This window comes from Anopheles ziemanni, chromosome 2 (assembly GCF_943734765.1).
Source record: "Anopheles ziemanni chromosome 2, idAnoZiCoDA_A2_x.2, whole genome shotgun sequence".
NCBI classification, from domain to species: Eukaryota; Metazoa; Arthropoda; class Insecta; order Diptera; family Culicidae; genus Anopheles; species Anopheles ziemanni.
Window position 1 is genome coordinate 16,181,060 of NC_080705.1, and position 21,327 is coordinate 16,202,386.

General features: G+C 45.9%; 3 protein-coding genes across 3 annotated transcripts; 1 reads left to right on the forward strand and 2 right to left on the reverse strand.

Annotated features, from left to right (window-relative positions):
• Positions 1 to 1,981: 1,981 nt before the first annotated feature.
• On the reverse strand, positions 1,982 to 12,150 carry LOC131293041 (toll-like receptor 7). Its single transcript, XM_058321119.1, has 9 exons — positions 12,005 to 12,150; positions 11,732 to 11,892; positions 8,762 to 9,084; positions 8,473 to 8,675; positions 8,108 to 8,354; positions 6,889 to 8,040; positions 6,132 to 6,814; positions 5,692 to 6,064; positions 1,982 to 2,071 (listed from the first exon to the last, which is right to left on the reverse strand). Exons 1-9 carry the CDS (start codon positions 12,148 to 12,150, stop codon positions 1,982 to 1,984), a joined length of 3,378 nt encoding a protein of 1,125 aa, XP_058177102.1.
• A 2,837-nt stretch (positions 12,151 to 14,987) lies between these two features.
• LOC131293039 (DNA-directed RNA polymerase III subunit RPC2) lies at positions 14,988 to 18,471 on the forward strand. Its single transcript, XM_058321122.1, has 2 exons — positions 14,988 to 15,056; positions 15,119 to 18,471. The coding sequence occupies exons 1-2, from the start codon at positions 14,988 to 14,990 to the stop codon at positions 18,452 to 18,454; spliced, it is 3,405 nt and encodes a 1,134-aa protein (XP_058177105.1). The 3' UTR covers positions 18,455 to 18,471.
• Positions 18,472 to 18,704: 233 nt separating this feature from the next.
• On the reverse strand, positions 18,705 to 19,773 carry LOC131294948 (metaxin-2). The gene is made up of 2 exons (XM_058323002.1): positions 19,644 to 19,773; positions 18,705 to 19,570 (listed from the first exon to the last, which is right to left on the reverse strand). Exons 1-2 carry the CDS (start codon positions 19,693 to 19,695, stop codon positions 18,804 to 18,806), a joined length of 819 nt encoding a protein of 272 aa, XP_058178985.1. The 5' UTR covers positions 19,696 to 19,773; the 3' UTR covers positions 18,705 to 18,803.
• Between the last annotated feature and the right edge of the window lie 1,554 nt (positions 19,774 to 21,327).

The following is a 21,327-nucleotide window of genomic DNA, read 5'->3' on the forward strand; positions in this document are numbered from 1 at the left end:
TCAAAGTCGGAGAAAAATTTAATATCTACGAAACAACTCGATAGAGAAATCGCTACCCGCACTGCCGGATGCCAAAAATGGACATTCGCACTGGTGAGTTTCTTTACCGCTGTTAGCTTCCACAACGTTTGCCTAGCCAAATTAAATTAAATGCATCTGGTGTGCAGCATGCAAGAATGCAATTCACCGTGGCTCCTTAATCCATGCACTCGGTGTGATTATCTTTTTAAGCATCAGCGGTGAGTTTTCACTTCTATCCTTGTTTTGCTCCAATATAAATATTTTGAAATGAAACATGAAACTTTTCCGCTTGGCAAATTATTTGCCTTTTCCTTGTATAATGCAACGCGTCACCTGGTCAGTCCGACGGGTTGATTAACAGAGGACACTGAACATCGTCCGCTTCAGAGGACATTTTGTGTGATTATCCTTTCTTTTCCCATTTTTTTTAAATTTGTTTTTCGGCTAAGCTCCAAAGAATTTTGCCATCCCCACACGGTGGATGTATGTACCGACATTCCCGTGCGCGCATCGTTCCATCTGTTCGGGTGACCGGTGTTTTCGCAAGCCAGAAAGCTGCTTTTCCGTCGGTTCACGTTCTCCTTCGGAGGTGGTGGGGCAGAAATAAGGTAGTAAGTGCCACGTCAACAGACAAGGGTAGAAAATTTGTGCAAGCGAAAAATTTTGTTATTATTTCTACCATCGCTTCGCCAGCATGTTCAACTCGATTTGTCAGCTTCTTCGAGATTCGTGTCCATAAACCAAGGCAACTCTCTTTCTTTCTCCTTCCGAGGAAAATGGCGAGGGGGGCGGCCGAGACACCGGTGGTCACGGATTCCGTCCATCGCGCGGCCAGCATCTGAGCAGCAAATGTAGTCTCCTTTCTTTTCGTGACCGAATAGCTTTAATCATATACCATCTTTTCTGCCCGTTCCTTCCTGCAGCCAACAACGGACGGGGCGGGAGTTTGCAGAGTGAGTGAGAAAGAAAGCGCACCGGAAACGGCACACGCGAAGACCGGCTTCCGTTCCGCTCGTACTCGCACTAACCCACACTTGAGCCATGACGAACCATCCATCCGTAATGTGTGTTACAAGAGAGCTCCTTATTGGCTGGCTACTTTTGCCCCAAACCGGGGCCCAGAAAGGATGTCGTCCTTTCGCGTGTGTTCGCACGCACACCAGCGCAGCCCACCACTACATGCAATCGAACACGGACACTCTCCGGTGGCTTTGGCCAAGGGAAAATGGTTGGAATATTGCACGACTCGTCGTCCTTCATCCAACGTTGTTAGTGGTGGTAACGGCGGTGTAACGCTTATGTACTTTCACTTACATACCACCCGGTGGAGGGGGGCAGCGTGGTGTGGCGCAGTGTGTGTAACGCGCGGCCCGAGGATGTAATGAAATTTGTTGTGAAAATGTTCGCATAAAACCCAACACAATGTCTGCACATACAAGCGGAGTAATAGAATTGATTTGTAGGTTATCTTATTTACCTTGCTATACAACGCTGCCAAAGCTGAGGGTGGCCAAACAGGGGGCGACCCATGGATCCCCTTATCCTCCCCCCGAGGCGAAAAGATGGCGTTCACCGAGTCACCTTTTTTTGCGCGGGGAGTTCGTTTTCCGTCCTGCCAATATGTCCTCGCTGGCGTCGTCATCGTTGTCGAATCCTTTGTTGTCCTGCAAAATGGCTTCTGTGGAGCCACGAATGGAGGAGGAGCTGGAGTAGGGTCGGGCAGGCGGTGGATAGGAAAGAAATCATGAACAGGAATTGCGTTTGTAAACGCGTTTGTGGAGCGTAGATTAATGTTTGCAATCCTGTGGGGCGACGCTTAGCGAGAATTTGTCGTTGTTGTCGGCGTCCAGGCGTGGGTTTGGGATGGGAAATGGGGAGTGGTAGAGTCATGGCACTGCGGAAGTTGGTTTCCTATAACCCCCCCTCCTCCCCAGCTTTGTGTCCTGCTCGAGCTGATGGCTTAGTGAAATTCTCCCGATGGTATGCTCATCTGCGGTACACCGACTGTTTGAACGCTGAGCTTTGTTTGGTCCTCCGGGAACTCCGGGAACTGATTTTAAGCCACCGAGAAAAATGAGGCCGTTTAATTTGTAGCCATTGGTGACATAGTTCGCTGGAACGCTGGCTGGTGAATCGATAGATTTCATGCTATTGAGTGTTAATGAAATACATTGAATATTCGGTACATCATGTTTAACAAAAAGTAATGCAGAGGTTTCATGAACACTGCTGTTTAACAAGGTAAAAATAAAATACAATTGATTACAGAGAACTTAATAGTGGTCTTGAATTTGTAATGTATTCCTGACAGACTTCAGGTTAGTATAGAGTTCTACAGTAACTTGAAACATTACATGACGCATTCAATTACATAAAAATTCTTAACATAGAATTTGGGTAAAGAAAATTACCTATTGTATGAAAAGTGGTACTAAACTATGAAACTAATATGATTTTAATTAAAACAGATTGATACATAAGTTTTTTATAGTTTCTATTACTCCAAAAGATGGTTTAATTCTGTATTTCATATACCACATACTTTTACTAGTTTTTATACTTACTTCATTTTGTGGCGATTTGTAGGCCCTATATCATAATCTTAAGCATAATCTCAGAAAAGAGTACTATTTTCATCACCTCGTACAATCATTCTCCTTGACTTTCCTCTTTGCTGAAGTGTTCTATGGAAATTCTGCATAACCGTCCTTGCTTGCACATTTCCCGTGGCATGAGATTAAGTCCTCCAAAGTGGAAGGCAAAGCGAAAAATTAACGCCTGATTTCTTGTATCCCTTATCTTCCTCCAAGTCGGTCGGTCTCCAAATCGTCGGCCGAGCTATCGGACGGGGGAGAAATAAATTACAAATTTTCATTAACTTTGCCTTTGCCTGCGGAAAAGCCCCCTTCCTATCGCTGGCGGCATTCTATTTTGGGACAATTCACTAAAGTGTGACCGTACTGACGCAAACAAAGCTCACAGGAACGTATCAGCAACCGGAAAATATCTACATCTTTCGAGAAAATACCTCACCCAGGACTCAATGAAAGGACATCGCCAACGCGCAATAGTCCAGTGACAAAAGGCTGCCCATTTTGGCGATTGGGGTGTGATGGTGCTGTTAAATTTAATCAAATCCTAGAACAAATACATGGGTGATGTTGATGGTGACTGTAAAAGTCTGGATTTAACACCCCATTGTATTGTTTGCGTTTTATTCGCAGGAAGGTTATTGCAAGAAACTCAGTAGATTTTTCATTCTGGAAAACTACATAATATACGACATGAAATCGACATCGGAAGACCATTGGATGATCCATGATGCTAGAGAAGAGCTTGAAACATTGTGAAAAAATAATAAACATATATTTTTTTTTGTCTCTTGGTTTCTTTTGTAAGTTAAAGCTAAGGAATATTATGGAGAAAATATACAATAATGGGGTAATATGGTGATTATGTCGAGATTTTGCGAACGGTCAAACGTTATTCTTCGCAATGGTTTAACTTTATCAGAATTACAAGGCGTATCTTTTAAAACTTAAACATTAAACGCTCTACGGAAGTTTATGCAATATTTTTGAGTTTGTTTTTCAAAATCAAAATTACTTAGTTGCATTGCTTAAAGTGTTAATCACAGTGATATTCTGTCGCCCGAAGTGTTTATGTACAAGTTCCCTTGTACCGTCTCGTCTGGTAGACAGAACAATAGACAAAATTCAAAACGACACAAAAAGTACAAACCAGTGTGCTGGAAAAAAAAGAAGCAAATCCCTTACAAAGAAAACGGTCGCGAGGCGCACGGAGCAGCATCGTGTTTTCCTCGCATCTGTTTACCACTTTTCCGCACTACGAAATGGTGGCGGGTGTTTTTCCTTCATGGTGACAGAGTTGCTGTTTTCCCGTTTCCGACGACACCGACGGGCAAAAAGAAACAGGAAAACAATCTTCTTCGCAACCGTCCAAGGCGGTGGCAGCTGTCGGAAGGAGTCGCCAAAGATGGCGAAACAACAGAGGATGATGGTTTAAGATGGATGATTTCCGTCCCGGAGCGTTTACGGTCGGTCGGCATGCCGAGCGCGGGATAGTTTGAGGGTTTTGTTTGCCGCTTTCTTAGCAGCTTTTCACTTGTTCAGGTTGGTTCTTTTGCGTTTTTTGTGTTCGCTTTGAATTGTTTAGCTTCTGCAAACGTATCTTGTAAATAGTTGGGTTTTCGCCTCTTTTGCATCCTGACGCTGAGCTCATAGTGACGATAGAATTACTTCACATATCCAATGAATTAGTTAGTGGGATGGAATATCATCAAGGAGGAGCGAAGTTTGTTTGTCGAGTTTATGTGTCTGGGTGAACTGCTTATTTGAATTATTTTTCATTTTATGTTTATGTTTAAAAACTAATCTTGAATGAGGAAGTGTTGCAACAATATCCTAGCAATTTTTTTTTTAGGAATGCTGTTGTTTAAATATGTTTTTTTCGTTAGTCTCAGTAACGGATGTACAAAACAGGCTCTTTGTAAAGGCAATTGTTGTTTCGGAATCGCTTGAATATGTTTCGGAAAGCAAGGAAATTACATCTTAACTTAAACTGCTTTGGTATGCAGTGTAACACATGGATGTAAATCGGATGGTCTGTTTTTATTTCAACGAATGTTTACCCCCAACATTAACTCAATCTCTAAAACGAAACAATAACGTTATCTCCGTCTTTATCGTTGCGGGGTCACTATATCGTTTAAGGTTTAATTACAACTCGCTGAGTATTAATCGGCATTAATTTCCAATTCGCATTCGCATCGCGAACGGTTGCATTTCCTTCCAATTAAGATGATCTTTCACCGAGGTTGGGTTGTAATTTCGCACCGTTTTACATCGACGATTGGCGAATGGGTGTTCCACTTGAAGTCGCAAATACACGCGGCACGGCGCTTTCCATCGATGGAAAGGGAGCTATCTGCCGTTCCGGTCTGCCGAGTCCCTCGGGGCCATCTTTCAGGCCCCACCGAATCCCAATGCAGAAACGAACGGCTCGACAGCCGTATAATACGGAACCACACTTTATCTGCTGTATGTTTCAAGGAGAGGCGAAAGGAAAATAATTACTTACGGCCATCACCATCCACGGCACGGCACGGGCTGGTACGGTTACGTGTGCCGAATTACCATCACGTGTGACGAATGATCGCCCACTAATCGCGGTGTATCGTTTGTTTGCCGGGGGAACTAATTGCCGCTAATGTCATATCGTGTACAGATCACGGTCGGAGTGCCGTAAAGTCAACCGCATCGGCACCGGGCAAGGACAGGGCGGAAAGTGAAAGTTCAAACTTCACCTACTATTTCGTCAGAAAGGGAAAAACTAACAAACCTTAACGCAGGGGGTGGATTTTTGTTGTTGATCGTAGTTTACTATAATCTCACTATTATTATTATCAATAACATATCACTCGACACGTGACGATTAACAAGCGAAGGTGTACATATTTTTACATTTTTCCTGGCATCCTATTAAACATCTTGCCTCTTACACGTTGGACTCAGGTAGTGTGTAAGTAATAAATATTTTTCCTTTTGATTGTTCACTTCACTTGAGTGCCGGGTGCTGTTGTGTGCCAAATCAGTCGACCAGGACCATCCGAATCCATGCGATTGTCAGCACCGCCGCACCGAAACTTACCGCCACCGAAGGTACGCATTTATCACAGCTCGCCCCGGAATGGGCACTGGCCTTGGCCAGATTAAGTGGGTATTTGTAGTTGTACTGTGCGTTGTACTGACGCTTGATCGTGTCCAGATCCGCGGGCAGTGGTACGCACTGGCTGTCGAGGAAGTTGATCGCATCGTCACTAGCCTTGGCCAGCACGCACAGTTCGAGCTGTGGGTCACCCTGGGGCCGGATGTCGTCGCCATTGATCGCCGTCGATCGACTAGTGTACGGTACCGTGCGCTCAACGATGATTCGATTGGCCTGGTCACGAATGTACACGTAAAAGTCGGCCACATCGGACGTCGCCGCCACGTACCAGTTGATGACGAGCTGTCCACGGAAGCTGCCGGCAAAAGAAGAGGTTTTGGTCATTCAGAACCGGGCAAACGTACGCGTGTGGGAATACTCACAAAGCAATCTCGCGGAACCGTAGATCTGGTAGCGGCCTAAATGCATCATCTTCAACCGCCGGCACACAGGCCAACAGTTCATCCGTGACGTTGAACAGCCGCTCGCCGGCCAATGGGATCGGTAGGGTGCACTCCAACTCCCGATACATTTCCCCAACCGATGGTAGCGACCGAAGATAGTGGAACAGTGGGCGCATGTAACAGTCGCATTGAAGTGGGTTCTCGCCGAGGGCCACAGTTAGGTTGGACGTTTTCATCCTCCGCACCAGCGGTGGCTCGAAGCGGGTAAGCTCGTTCGCTCGCAGATCCAGCAGCGTCAGGTTACTAAGCTTCAGGAGCGCCTCATAGGACGCGTTCCAGATTTTGTTATGATGCGCGTACAACTCACTAAAGTTGACGGGCATTCGGAAAACATCGTTGTCCATCCGCAGCAACTCGTTGTACGAAATGTCTAATGTGCGTAGGGACGTCAGATTGCCGAGTACACCCGGACGGATCTCTTTGATATTGTTATGCGAGAGATTGAGATGCTGAACGGTTCCCGTGCCAACCTTGAGCTCACCCGTCACGAACGACATCGTGTTGTAGCTCAGATCGACCGATCGTAGCTGGTATGGAATGTAGGGGTTCGAAGGGAATGTCTTACGTGTGATGAAACTGATCCGATTGTGGCTGATGTTGAGCTAGAAAGGAAAACATCAGTAAATAGGTTAGTGCAACACATCTTGAGTTGTTATACTCCTGTTTTCTCTCTTACCTCGCCCAAGCTAAGACAATCTTCGAGCAGTCCGTGTGTTTTATTGTCCAGAGTGGTGAGCAAATTGTGCGACAGATCGAGCCGTCGTAGCGACACCAGCCCCATGAATGCACCGTTCGGCACCGTGCGCAGTTCATTGTGGGACATGTTAAGTGTCAGGAGCTGCAGCAAACCGTCAAAAGCCCTCTCGGCCACACTGTTTAACCCGTTTTCCGTGAGCTGCAGCTCAAACAGGATCGGCAAACTACCGAAGGCTCCCTTCGGAAGCACGGTAATGTTGTTCCGAGCGAGATACAAATACTGCATCGTACCGAGGTCGGCAAAACTATCCCGCGGGATCTCCGATATACCGTTCGACTCGAGGTTCAGCCGCTGGAGGGTGAGCAGTCCAGCAAAGCTACCCCGGGCGAGGTTGTTCGCAACCCGATTGTAGCTCAGATCGAGCCCGAGCAGGGAGTTCATCGTGGGCCAAGTTTTCTCCGGTATCTCCGTGATCTCGTTGTGCGCTAGGTTGAGCTCGTTGAGCGAGATCGGTATCTGGAACACCTTTTCGAGCTTGTTGTGCTGCATGTGCAGGAAACGTAGCCCCGTCGTCTTCGCCAGCGCACCCCGGGTAATGTCCTTCAGCCGGTTGTAGCTCATATCTAGTTCGAGCAGTGTCGGGAGTGTGCCAAACGTGGACGGACCTATCTTCTCCAGGGCATTGTAGCTAAGGTTCAGATTACGTAGCGAGAGTAGGTTTTGGAACACGGCATTGTAGATATGCGAGATGTTATTGTGCGCCAGGTCGATCGTATGTAGCTCGTACAACTTCGGGAATGTGTTCTTGGGGATGTCGACGAGATTGTTATAGGACACGTTCAGTATTTTCAACCCGGTCATATTGGCCAACGGCAGTTGGGTCATGTTCGTTAGCAGGTTGTGCGTGACGATCCACTCCGTGGCATACGTCGTCTCGTCGAAGGCGGTGCGCGGAATCGCCTGGATGAGGTTGTGCGATAGGTCAAGCACCGTCATGTTGGCGCAGTTGATAAACGACTTTGGTTCTATGGTTTCCAGTCGATTGTGCGAGATGTTGATGTGCGTCAGGTACAGATCCTTGAAAGAATCCTTCTGTATCTCCGTAATTTCATTTTCCGCCAGATCGATTAACTGAAATTGATAGGAAACGCCCGGTTAAAGCTGCTAAAGTCTTAAGCAATATATCGTCATCGCTCACCTCGACATAATTCAGTTGGAAAAACATCTGGTAGTCTACTTTCTTGATGCGATTGCGTGCCAGGTCGATCGTGCCGATGCGAGTGACCGAACCAAACGTTCCTCGGCCAATGTCGCTGATCATGTTGTCGGACAGATAGAGTCGCCGCAGGAATCGCATGCCGCGGAAGGTGTTCGCATCAATCTTACGGATGGCGTTGGCGGCCATGTTCACCACACGCAGCACGGTGTTACGGGCAAAAGTTCCTCTGTAGCCAAAGAAATTTACAAAGCGTAAGAAACAAATGGAATGAGAAGAGATGTTCCACGATGTTTTGTTGTGGGTTGTCTAAAAAAGCTCTAACAATAAAATAACAACAATGTTACCTCGTTATTTCCGTCAGCGCATTGTTGGACACGTTACACCAGGTCATCTTGGTCAGATCGGAAACGTGCGTGGCGTCAAGTTTGGTGAGATTATTGTAGCTCAGATCGAGCACCTCCACCTCACGCATTCCCTTGAACTGGCCTTTCTTCAGTGACATCAGCTGGTTCCCGTGAAGATCGAGAGTTTTCACCTTTTTCAAACCCTGAAAAACAAGGAGGAAAACAAAAGAAAGTTGGACGTCGAGATGACAGCTTTGAAAAACCTTCCAGGAGAAGGCGCAACACTAACCCCGAAGATGTCCGGTCCGAGCTCACCGAGCGGTCCGTTAACGAAGTGTAGTTTCTCCAGTGTGCCGTCGAAGTGGGCCCCTGCGAACGATCCCTTCGGCAGGGACTCGATCCGATGGCCATCGATGTTGAGCACCTTCAGCATACCGAGAATCTTGAGCGCTTCGATGGGAAACTGCGTGAGCTCGTTGCGTACCAGATGCAGCTCCAGCAGCGTGTCGTTGATTCCGTAAAAGGCATGATCGGCGATGCTGGCCAGTGGAGTGTCCGTCACGTGTAGGTGCTTCACTGGAAGTTTATGGAGCAACGTTCCGAAGAGGTTCTCTGCAAGGGGATAAAGATTATGACGTGATCTGTGTTTTGCTTACTTTTTGTATGGGACAGTTTGCGTTGAGAAAAGGTCGTCGTTATCTCCGAATTGCCACTATTGTTTACATTACATATTCCTTGTTGAAAAGTTAATGTATCTTCCGAAGGAAACCCATTTTTTAAAAGTATTTTTCCATGCTATCATCGGCCACCGGCTGTAAATCATTTAGCTGGTGACAAAAGGGTGATCACCAAAGCGAAATCGAAAGTTAACGCATAGGTGAAATACATTTTAATAAGCTATTCCTCGCTCAAACATGTCATAATTTATTTCAATAGATAACCCGAACCTCAGTCCCCTCCTTTTTTCCGCAGACCGTTTAAAGTAAGTTGTCATTCGATTTTACGACCTTTGTTATCTGTTTTTAGGTCTCTTTTACAACGGCTGGCGAGGTCAATCGAGCATGTCAACGAAAGGGTTTGCCCACTGGTGGATTCGGTTCGCCAGCTTTAACCCTTAGCCCCGCCGGAACCACCACCACCCCCGTGTCGCACCTCTTTCCGACTCGCTCCGATGGTGAGTGAACATTTTTTCTATCGTTGCGTCTACCTTTTCCGTACATTAACTCCTACATCAAAACACATCAAGCGACATGCGCCTAACCGGCAACAAGTTGGCACTTTCGGTTGGCAGTAGAGAAATTGGTCGGTTTGTGTCCATTTTCCGAAACAGAAAAGCTCTCGCTGAACAACTGTGTTTTGGGGGTGGAAAACAGTGGAAAAAAAAACACCAACTACCAGTGGTTTTATTTTTTCAAGTTTAAAAACCGGTCTAACCAAGCGAGATCACATTTGCATTCTCGCTTTTATTTTCTTTTCCTTTTTTCGACGGAAGCATGCATAAATTAGCGCCAAAATGGCGGTGGCGTTTGGTAACAGGCGAAAGTTTGTCCACTTCCGGACAGGGGGGATCATTTAGGTTGGGATCAGGTTTATGTAAATGTTATTATGAACTCCGTGGGATTTGTTTGATGGATACCACTGTACGTTCGCTTGACAAATAATTTCCTACATTGCCAAATTAGAGCAGTAAGTCAAGATTAGAACCAATGCCGTCCTATAAACATAACCTACGATCTGAAATCCAATCTTGGAGAGGATCACTAATCGTAAACAAATACGATAATTATTATAACTGTGATCGTTGGATAAACTTGTATACTCTACAACATTATCTTTCCTGGAGCAAAAGTGTGTCTAACTCTTAAGCAAAGAAACAACGGTATGCCTCAAAAAAAAAATCGGTGGGAACAGATGCCGCGATGCTTTTGTTGCTTTTATTCCCTACATGTCCATTTTTCATACCCATGCGAAAGTTTCTTACGCCGTTATCCACTCATTTTCCCCAAAACATTCCACCCATCCGTTGGCCTCCCTGTCGAGACGAAAGCAAGAAAAAGCCTCATAGAAATGAAATGCCCAGACAAGCAAAGAGACGATAAATGGAAAAGATTTAGAGACGTGTAATAAAACAATTACTCCAACGGCGTGGTACTAACCCCGTTCCCGATTCAAATGAGCCAACATCGGGAAGCGAGCTGGAAAACGGAATGCTCGGTTGGTGGGTTTTCCTACTTGCATATCTTTTCTCCTGAAGTTGGAAGATTTGTTCATTAATACACATACGATGTGAAAAGACAGTGAAAAAAGCTGCCTTCAAGCACTGTTTAAATTGAACGTGATGAACCAACACGCTCTGTTCGCGATAAATCAATTTACCGTGAAATGCGCGAGATGAGCATAGATGCGTAAGCAAAACAAGAGTTTACCGAACTACTAATGATCATCCCTCCACTAATTTCCTGGCCATTAATTGAGGCAGTGTTTTACCTGTTCCCTAATATGATTTGTAATGAATACTCACAATACTTTAAAGAAAAATATGACGTTTGTACCATTGTGTTTATAAACTGTCGTAAAGAAACTTTGTATGCCGCGCGCCATAAGTGTCTGAGTTATTTTACATTATTTTTGCATAAATAATCGTTTCGCATGAGACTTCTTAGCAAGTCAAAATTCCGTATGTTAGGTACCATAAAACTCAGTGATTTGTGTTGATGAAACCTTTGCACAGTCTTGTAAGAAAACAAAACCTTCACAAGCACTGAACCTTAAACGATTTACGAGGGCATGGATACTAAATTTCACGCCACGATCTTGTCCTTCACGCTCTTTGCCAAATCTCATCATCTTTCATTGTAAATTCCACTCCCTTACTCCCGTCTGCAAATCAGCTTGATAAATAGTCTCCAAACAGTTGTTTGCTACATTCAGTACTCCAAACTAGAGCAAAGCGGGCTTATACGCGAGATTGGTTTGAACCAATTGTTTTGAGTGTCGGTTTCTCCTTACGATCGAGCACAATTGGAATGGTGAAGTTAATTACTGTTGCCGAATTGTTGCACGCATGCAAGTGCAGTATTTCCGCACACGCAATCACCCATTGCATATCTTGGAGCACTCAGGTGCCGGTTTGGTTTGGCTTATCTTATCTAAGCCTCTAGAGGTCATCAATTTTCAAATAAGTGCTCCTGAATTGTGAGCACAAACGGCAGAGTGCGACCTACTTTTGGAAGAGAAGCGCATGCGAACGGATACTTACTGATTTTGCACCGCTTGAGGCGCAGCTCGACGATCGGAAGGTTCATGCTGGCCAGGTTGATGAATGCCACCGAGAGGCTGGCCAGGTTCGAGTTTTCACACTGCACAAACAACCCATCGTCGGTGCCGTGGGTGCAGACGCAGGGATATATCAGTTTAGCTCTGTTTAGAAAGAATAGAATGATAAATAAGTTCAGATTAAAAGAGTTGTTGCATAAAGTCACTATGAGGACTTGGAGGCATCGTAATATTTTTTTCAAATAGTATGACTTACTTTTCCGGGCATTTGTATTTCGGTCCGGGTGGAATGTACTCCGCGTGGGCACTCGGTGGCCCCAACACCAACACCCAGCAGAAGCAAAGCACCACAATTAAACCTAATCCGGCCAGTCCGCCACCGGTTGTCCGTTTGTACTTCATTGTTCTGTGCGGTCGTGTCGTGTTCTTATGCTTGTGTCTTTCCGAACGTAAGATGTAGATTGCGACATAGGTTGAGAGGCGTTTTTTATTTGGTCAGTCGCTTTCCGCTTCGCCTACCCTTAACGCACAACACTTTTCATAGAAACGACCGGATCACTTTTGCGAACGCAAACAAAATCTCCCTTTGGTAGTAAGTTTTGAATGACGCTCGGCGTTGCTGACATTATACGACGACCTTGAAGATCATGCTGGGTTGTTCGGTTTGTTCACTTGGCGCTCGATTTACGGCTCACTGTTTCCCGGTTCACCGCGGTGAAGCTGTGCACTGAATGAAACGGAAAGTAAAACCACTTTAGCATGGGAGAAGCTGTTTCCAAGCCGGTTTCGCCCTGCGAGCCGACCAACCCCCAACCACAATTCAACGTGTTTGCTTTGCCTCAAAGCTTTCGCTTCTCAAGATTTGATGCCCATATTGTTGCTGGGACAAACATGGACTGGAAAATATGATCGATCTACGCCGTCGACAAAATACAAGTTATTTTTCAACCAATCACAATTTTTCTCCCCTTCGTTTCTTACTTTGCTTTTAAGATAAATGTTAAAACACGTTCGAAAGAAGGTGATAGATTTTGTACGATACATCCGTGAAAAACACGCCGAAGATAATTGGCTCACAAAACCCTTCGGACAGCGCACCGGGGCTAAAGTGAATTTCGATACGTTTCAAGCCTCGTTGGCTTCCGTTTTTGGAATGAAACACCATTGAAGTTCACAATTGCTCTTGCGAGCGCCATTTGAAGGTGTGCCAAGGTAAGACACAACTGCAAGAAACAGATTCAATTAGTCGTACTATTTTTTTTTTTTTTTGAAGTAGTAAATCACGTTGTTTTTTTAAACTAATACAAGGCTACCTGGTAGGAATTTATATCGCATTTACACGAAAGAAATTATAATCCAACCGGTCTCATTACTTTCTAATTTACGCAAACAACATAATTTGCCTGCACCCAGAGCAGATTAATTAATACCATTATTATACATTGCCTATCGATCTTCTGCCTCTCTACTTGTGATGGATCACTTTCAACTATCGAAGAAGCAAGTCCCAAGAGCCCACAGTCAATGGCCCTTCGAGAGCCACGACCATTTAGACGGTGATCCTCTTCACCATTCACCGTTCATATTGTCGTCACCCATCATCGATCGAGTTGCGCGAATCGGGTTCGTCGCTTGCCGCCGCGGGCAAGTCTATCGTTTCAATCTGTTTCACTTTATCGAATGTGCGGTGCAGTTATCTAGAAAACTGCAGTGCACCACGTAAGCGTTCACACTGCTTGCACAGCTGATCATCGTTTCGCATTTGCACTCCTAAACATACATACAGGCACATAAACAACATATACGCTGGTGATCATTTAATTGGAACGGCTTTCTTCTTCGCTTCTTACGCACAACTGGGTGCTTTTTCTGGTGGTGTAATATGTTCGCAGATCGCAGATTGCGGAGGGAGCATAGGAATTTCATCGCACATCGTTTTGCACTTCGAAAAACTAAACACACCATCCATCATTTTCTTTCCACATGAACTAGTTTTGGCTAAAACGGACCGTAAAATCAATCCTGTAGCAACAAATGGTAGTGCGTTTGGAGCTCAAAGTCGCCGCTTTGTCCCAATTAGAGTCAGCAAGGGACTTTAGTACTCTAACACTACACACTAGATATAAACCTAGCTGGAAGTACTCTCTGTTGTATAACTGGAGACTCAAGGACATATAACACTTTCCGATCTATTACAATACCACCAATATGTTAACTAACAGTATACCACATACGGTTTATCTTCTTCGCGTGAACAGCAAATAGATCACATCGCTTAAACACAACCCAGCAACTTTGTGCTGTTGTAGGCACAAACCATTTAGAAAACCGAACTGAACCGAACGAATGTGAAAGTATGACTAAACCCGTCGACGGGGATCTTTACCACGGGGTGGTAACATGGACAGGTTTTTTTTCCTCCATCCTCTCGCAGTGTGGAAGGGTAAACTGACAGTTGATGTTGGCATTTTGTGTTGCGAATGAGCATACCAAAGCGTACGGCAGAATAAGTCGAAGGCGATCACAACGATCATAGGTTTTGATGGTGCCTGATGATTCCTACGTTGTTCGTTGATTATTTTTCTGGCGAACAACGTGTATTTTTTCAAACTCCCATATGGGATTGAATGGTGGACAGGTAACACAGAATAAAAAAAAGTAATATAATAATAATTTGAACAAATGGTCAATTTGTCTGTAGTATTTTAAATAAACCGTTAAATCAAAACATAAATTTTGGTTGATAAAAATGACCAGAAATAGAGTTCACTCGGATGAACTCATTTGCTTTGTTTACATTTTTTTTCTCTACCCGGTGTGAGAAACTGTCAAAACTAGTGGTGGCAACTTTGCATGTTTTGAGGAACGAACTCGTTGTAAAATCAGCTGCTACTAAATCGAATAAATAACGAAATATGGCCAATAACATTATCGTTTTTAAATTAGAAGTTCTAGTTTAAGAGGCCATGTGTGTGTAGAAATTTTAAAAATTAGATTAAAAAGATCTAAACGATCGATTGGTATGATTTTTCGATTGTGTAGTGTCGGATCAGCACTGAACCCATGTGGGTGCAGATTTGTTTTTCTCAATACAGTGTTTATCATCGGCGACGAGAGCACGTTCTGCATGTGCGTTTTGTTTATTACGAATATTTTACCGCAAGGCGCAGTTAAAATTAGCTAAAGTGTGTTTAGACAAAACCTAATCGCAACGAGAGTGCTTTTCACGCTACTGTAAAATGCATGGTGACGAGAAGCGCTGGCAGGAGGATGGTAAAAATTACAAGAAAGTGCAACGCGCACTAGAGGTTCGTATGCAACTAACAATTCCTATAGGCATTTGTTGAAATGATGCAATGTTGCTTTTTAGGAAAAATGGAAGCTCGTCCCGGCGTTTCTGCAGGTGAAAGGATTGGTAAAACAGCACATCGATTCGTTCAACTATTTTATCAACGTGGATATCAAGAAAATCGTGCAGGCAAACGAAGAGGTGAAGAGTGATGCGGATCCTTGCTTCTACCTGAAGTACCTGAATGTCCAAGTCGGCAAGCCGGACGTGGAGGAGGGTTTCAACAACACCAAATCGACCACACCGCACGAATGTCGCCTACGGGACATGACTTATTCGGCACCGATCACGGTGGACATCGAGTACACGCGCGGTACCCAACGTGTTGTGCGTAATGGGCTGCTGATCGGCCGAATGCCCATAATGCTGCGGTCGTCCAACTGCATCCTAACGGGCAAGTCAGACTATGAGCTGTCGAAGGTGAACGAGTGCCCGATGGATCCGGGTGGTTATTTCATCATCCGCGGCACGGAGAAGGTCATTCTTATCCAGGAGCAGCTGAGCTGGAACAAGATGATCACGGAGGACTACAATGGCGTGATTCAGTGCCAGGTGACCAGTTCGACGCACGAGAAGAAGTCTCGCACTATACTGATCACGAAGCACGGACGCTACTATCTGAAGCACAACTCGATGACGGAAGAAATTCCGGTCGCTATCATCTTGAAGGCGATGGGCATCGCATCGGATCAGGAAATCATGCAGCTCGTGGGAATTGACACGGAAACTCAGAAACGATTCGCACCATCGCTACTGGAAGCGGCAAACCATAAGGTTTACACGCAGCAACGTGCCCTGGAGTACATGGGCTCCAAACTGATTGCTAAGCGATTCACGACGGCCGCAACGAAGTACAAGACCACGGCAGACGAGGCTCGGGATTTGCTGGCCACCACTATCCTGGCGCACGTGCCTGTGCATAACTTCAATTTCCAGGTGAAAGCAATCTACGTGGCACTAATGATACGGCGTGTAATGGCCGCCGAGCTGGACCGGAGCGCCGTCGACGATCGAGATTACTACGGCAACAAGCGCCTCGAATTGGCTGGATCATTGCTATCGCTTATGTTCGAGGATCTGTTCAAGCGATTCAACTGGGAGCTCAAGATGATCGCCGACAAAAACATTCCGAAGATAAAGGCGGCACAGTTCGACGTGGGCAAGCATATGCGTGAAGCGCTCATTACGTCCGGATTGGAGACGGCCATCTCCACCGGCAACTGGACGATTAAGCGGTTCAAGATGGAACGGGCCGGGGTGACACAGGTTCTTTCGCGCTTGAGTTACATCTCAGCGCTCGGAATGATGACGCGTGTGAACTCGCAGTTCGAAAAGACACGCAAAGTGTCCGGACCGAGGTCGCTGCAACCGAGCCAGTGGGGAATGCTATGCCCCTCGGATACGCCGGAAGGAGAAGCGTGTGGTTTGGTGAAAAATCTCGCCCTCATGACACACATTACGACGGAAGTGGATGAAGAACCGGTGATCCGGTTGGCGTACAACGCCGGCGTCGAGGATATTCGTCTACTAGGCGGTGAAACGATCAACAACCCAAAGGTGTTTATGGTGTTCATCAACGGTAACATCCTAGGTGTGACGATTGCGTACCGGCGACTGGTGCAAGTGTTCCGTATGATGCGACGCCGCGGACTGATCGGAGCGTTCGTGTCGATCCATACGTCGTTCACGCAGCGCTGCGTTTACATCCACACCGACGGTGGACGGCTTTGTCGGCCGTACATTATCGTGCAGGAGGGGCGATCTCTCGTCCTGCAGGAACACTTGGAGCAGATGAAGCTGGGCTTGCGTAAATTTGATGACTTTCTGCACGATGGGCTGATCGAGTATCTGGATGTGAACGAGGAAAACGATTCCTTTATTGCTTACCAGGAGCGTGACATTGACCCGGAGAAAACCACTCACCTGGAGATTGAACCGTTTACACTGCTGGGTGTGTGTGCTGGGTTGGTCCCGTATCCACACCACAACCAGAGCCCCCGAAATACGTACCAGTGTGCGATGGGTAAGCAAGCTATGGGCATCATCGGTTACAACCAGAAGAACCGCATCGACACGTTGATGTACAACATCGTGTACCCGCAGACGCCGATGGTGCGTTCGCGTACAATCGAGCTTACCAACTTCGACAAGTTGCCGGCTGGACAGAACGCCACGGTGGCCGTAATGAGTTACTCGGGCTACGATATCGAGGACGCACTCATCCTCAACAAGGCCTCGATCGATCGCGGGTACGGCCGGTGTCTCGTGTACAAGAACAGCAAGTGCACGATCAAGCGGTACAGCAACCAAACGTTCGACCGTATCATGGGCCCAATGAAGGACGCCCTCACAGGGAAAATTATCAGCAAGCACGAGTGTCTCGACACGGACGGGATCGTGTCGCCGGGTGAGCGACTGCTCTGCAAGCAGACCATGGTCAACAAGGAGATGCCAGCGGTCAAGTCAAACAATCCGATCGAGCAGAAAGAGTCCGGTCAGCAGCCGATCGCGTACAGTTCGGTGCCGATCACGTACAAAGGCACCGAACCAAGCTACGCCGAGCGGGTGCTCGTCTCGACGAACAACGAGGAAGAGTTTCTGGTGAAGATTTTGCTGCGACAAACACGCCGCCCCGAAATTGGCGACAAGTTTAGCTCCCGTCACGGACAGAAGGGTGTCACCGGGCTGATCGTAGACCAGGAGGACCTTCCGTTCAACGACTACGGCATGTCGCCCGACATGGTGATGAATCCACACGGTTTCCCATCCCGTATGACGGTGGGCAAAACACTCGAACTGCTTGGCAGCAAAGCGGGTGTACTCGAAGGCAAGTTCCACTATGGTACCGCCTTCGGAGGCTCCAAGTGTTCCGATCTGCAGGATGAACTGTTCAAGCATGGTTTCAATTATCTCGGCAAGGACATATTCTACTCGGGCATCACGGGTGAACCGCTGGAGGTGTACATCTACTCCGGCCCCGTCTACTATCAGAAGCTGAAGCACATGGTGCAGGACAAAATGCATGCCCGTGCCCGTGGCCCCCGGGCGGTCCTGACGCGTCAACCGACGCAAGGACGCAGCCGTGAGGGAGGCCTACGGTTGGGCGAGATGGAACGCGACTGTCTGATTTCGTACGGCGCGAGCATGCTGATTATGGAGCGGCTGATGATTTCGTCCGATGCGTTCGACGTGGACGTTTGTAACGTATGCGGCCGGTTGGCGTACTCGTCCTGGTGCCACAATTGCCGATCGTCGGCTAGCGTTTCCAAAATCTCGATGCCGTACGCCTGTAAGCTGCTGTTTCAAGAACTGACCAGCATGAACATAGTTCCGCGGTTAAAGTTGCAAAACTATTGAGAACGCCTTTTCTCTGCGTACGCTTTCTATTCTATTTATATAATTGAACTAAATAAAAAAACAAATTATGAAACCTTCTAAGATTGTGGAATACTTTCGTTTATAAAAATTCTTAAGCATATCAACAGATAATAGAAGATTCAAATTACGGCTTGACTTATTTTTAAATCGTCTCATAACTCTCTAGCCATTCGTGCCTGTACTTTTAGTGTAAAACAACATACAATATTAGATACATGCTTTTGTTTAACACTGCAAATGAAATTTCTGGATTTATTTCTCCTACAAATGCTTCACATACAATGGGGTTAACATGTAATAAGAATAATCAGTGGACAATTTTCAACGTCTAGTTTAGTCGTCGAACTTGCTCTCTCGGTGAAAAGTATGTATGATCGATGTTGCGACAGAACTGATTCAAATTGCTGTACTTGTTGATCGTCAGCGCGAGCACATTGTTCGGCAGCTTCATCGTGAAGATACTGAACAGATGGCCAAAGACGAGTGCATCCAATTCTGTCGGCTGTTCGCCAAAGAAATACTGCTGCTGGCCTAACTCGGTGCTAAGATTCTGACACAGTGTGTCCACATCGGCGATCACCTTATCCAGGCTCACGTTCAGCCGGTCCGCCAAGCGAAGCTGGCGCTTGACCGAAGCCTCTTTGCGAAAGTTCTGCACATGATTCAGCGGGAATGGATACACGCATCCGTTTCGCTTCTTCGTGATCGTATCGCGCACTTCCTCGTCTACCCAACTGATGTACTGCTCGGCAACGGTGAAAATGTTCTCCGCCAAGCAGAGCGAAGACCGAAGTTGGTCTTTCTGGTCCTGCGACAAGTGTGACTTGAGCGACTTGTTGAAATGGTCATCGATGAACGTGACGATGTGGTCGAACTCGGCGTAGAGGAAGTTTTCTACCCGTAGCACCGGAAGCTTCGTTCGTTTGCCACCGGGCGAGATGAATTCCGCATTCGCCCGTTGTTCGACCACCACGGGAAGATCGAGCATCTTCAGGTACGTTCGCACCGCCAGGCAGCTAGCGTTCTCTGCGAGCAGAATCTGTTCCTCTTCGTACGGTTGGTAGAGCACCGCATCCCGTGGCCATTCCTTCATGTCTAGAAAATGAAGCGCATTACAAGAACGTGGTGTTAGGGTTTGATTACGTGCAAACAAAACCTGATCCTTTACCTGCAGTTGCTGTTTTTATGTAAAAACTGCCGATAGTAGTTGATTTGGGCATTTCGGTGGTTTTTTTAAACTGTTTTTCGTTTCAACCCACACCGGCAGCAAGGTAAACAAAGTATTATATAAAACTTATCCCTTCTCAATCCACCTTCCGTTTTGACCACCCTAGTAAAGTTTTACACCAGGACTGCTTTTAGATCCTGCTTCTAGGATCTTCACAAACTCTAGAGGTTAAAGGCTCTGCTGCTTGGACCGTGTGTCGTGATTTTCTATTATTGTTTCTATCTTTTCTGAACTTGTTCGGATACCGTCTTGTGTTGTGATATTTATGTCGAAGTGGTTTCGTCTGTGAAATATCGAGACTGTCATTCGTACATTGTGTTTAAAGTCGCATGCTTAAAACTTACACGGTGGTGATGTTGGAATAGGCAACCTAATAGTAGCATATGCTTTTCGCATAAGCTTATTCTACTTTCTACTTCGTAGATATTTTCCGATGCTCATGCCATTTGTAGGTATTTTCCAGTGCCAGTTAAGTACCTAATGTATACCTTATTGTGAGTCACAATCATAAGAACATCACAGATCTCACATTTCCCGTGATTCCCGTGATTCGCTATTTTCAAACTTCTTTATTTATTATACCAAAAGTAATTACAAATGTGTTGCGATAAAAATAGAAATTAGCTAATTTAGTTAATTTTACCATTGCCTAAACAACCTTTAAAATTCTTTTTAGTATTCGTACCAAATGTTTCTATTTCAAACGCAGTAGCGTGACTGCATACCGTAACCCTTGCGAACATGGAATCAAGTTCTAACTGTATTAAATGAAAAAAAGCATCGTAACGGTCCTGTACAGATGACGCTTGCAAATCCAACGATGTTTTGAACTGTAATAATAAGAATTAAGTTTTTTGTATTAGAATTGTAACTGTAAGTCATGCTAAACATGAAAACTTACTTCATCCATGCAGGAAGTTGATCCCGCTGAACAGATAACTGCCATCTGAACGACGCTACTATCGGTGATCACCGCTCGCTCCAGGATTGGTGCGGCCACTGTCACTAGGTACTCCAAGGTGGCCAATTCTGGTTGACCACAGTAAAGTAATTTAGCCAGCGCTTGCGACTGATCATAGTACTTGTACACGTACCGCGTCAAACACAATTCGAGAAAATTAAAGTGCCCGGCTTTGGTCGCTTTTTGGAACAAGTGACTCAACCCAATGCTTAAATTATGATCTACCATCGTGGCTGCGTCACCCATCACGCCAGTAACGTCCTTTGAAGCTATCGTTAAGTGCACTATTATGTCATGCAAAAACGTCTTGATCGTTTCGGTGATTTTATCTACGTAATGGGTAAGCTCTTCCGAATCTGGCAGCACCGACAAGCGTGCCTTTATGCGTCGTAGCATTTGTTTAATCTCGGCTACGAAGATTCGTTTGGTTTCTCTGACTTTGCGACTGAATCCAGTATTGAACTCTTCTACTGAAGGCGCCGTTACTGATGATCTCGGATGTTGCCGGAACTGTTTGCCTCCGCTGTGATCTAGCGATCGCAGGAGATCCGCGGATACCTGTGTCAGTCCTGCAATGCTCGGATGCAGGATAAGCGAAAGTGGAAGCTCCTCTACAACAGCGTTCGATTCATCCATCTCGGCGGTTGAGATACGCCTGTCGAG

Coding starts and splice junctions, on each gene's coding strand:
- LOC131293041 (XM_058321119.1), bottom strand. CDS start 12,150: ATGAAGTACAAACGGACAACCGGTGGCGGACTGGCCGGATTAGGTTTA. Junction 9,085..11,731: donor CCTCAAGCGGTGCAAAATCA/GTAAGTATCCGT, acceptor ATCCCCTTGCAG/AGAACCTCTTCGGAACGTTG. Junction 6,815..6,888: donor ATTGTCTTAGCTTGGGCGAG/GTAAGAGAGAAA, acceptor TTTCCTTTCTAG/CTCAACATCAGCCACAATCG.
- LOC131293039 (XM_058321122.1), top strand. CDS start 14,988: ATGCATGGTGACGAGAAGCGCTGGCAGGAGGATGGTAAAAATTACAAG. Junction 15,057..15,118: donor AAGTGCAACGCGCACTAGAG/GTTCGTATGCAA, acceptor GTTGCTTTTTAG/GAAAAATGGAAGCTCGTCCC.
- LOC131294948 (XM_058323002.1), bottom strand. CDS start 19,695: ATGCCCAAATCAACTACTATCGGCAGTTTTTACATAAAAACAGCAACT. Junction 19,571..19,643: donor CATAAAAACAGCAACTGCAG/GTAAAGGATCAG, acceptor TTCATTTTCTAG/ACATGAAGGAATGGCCACGG.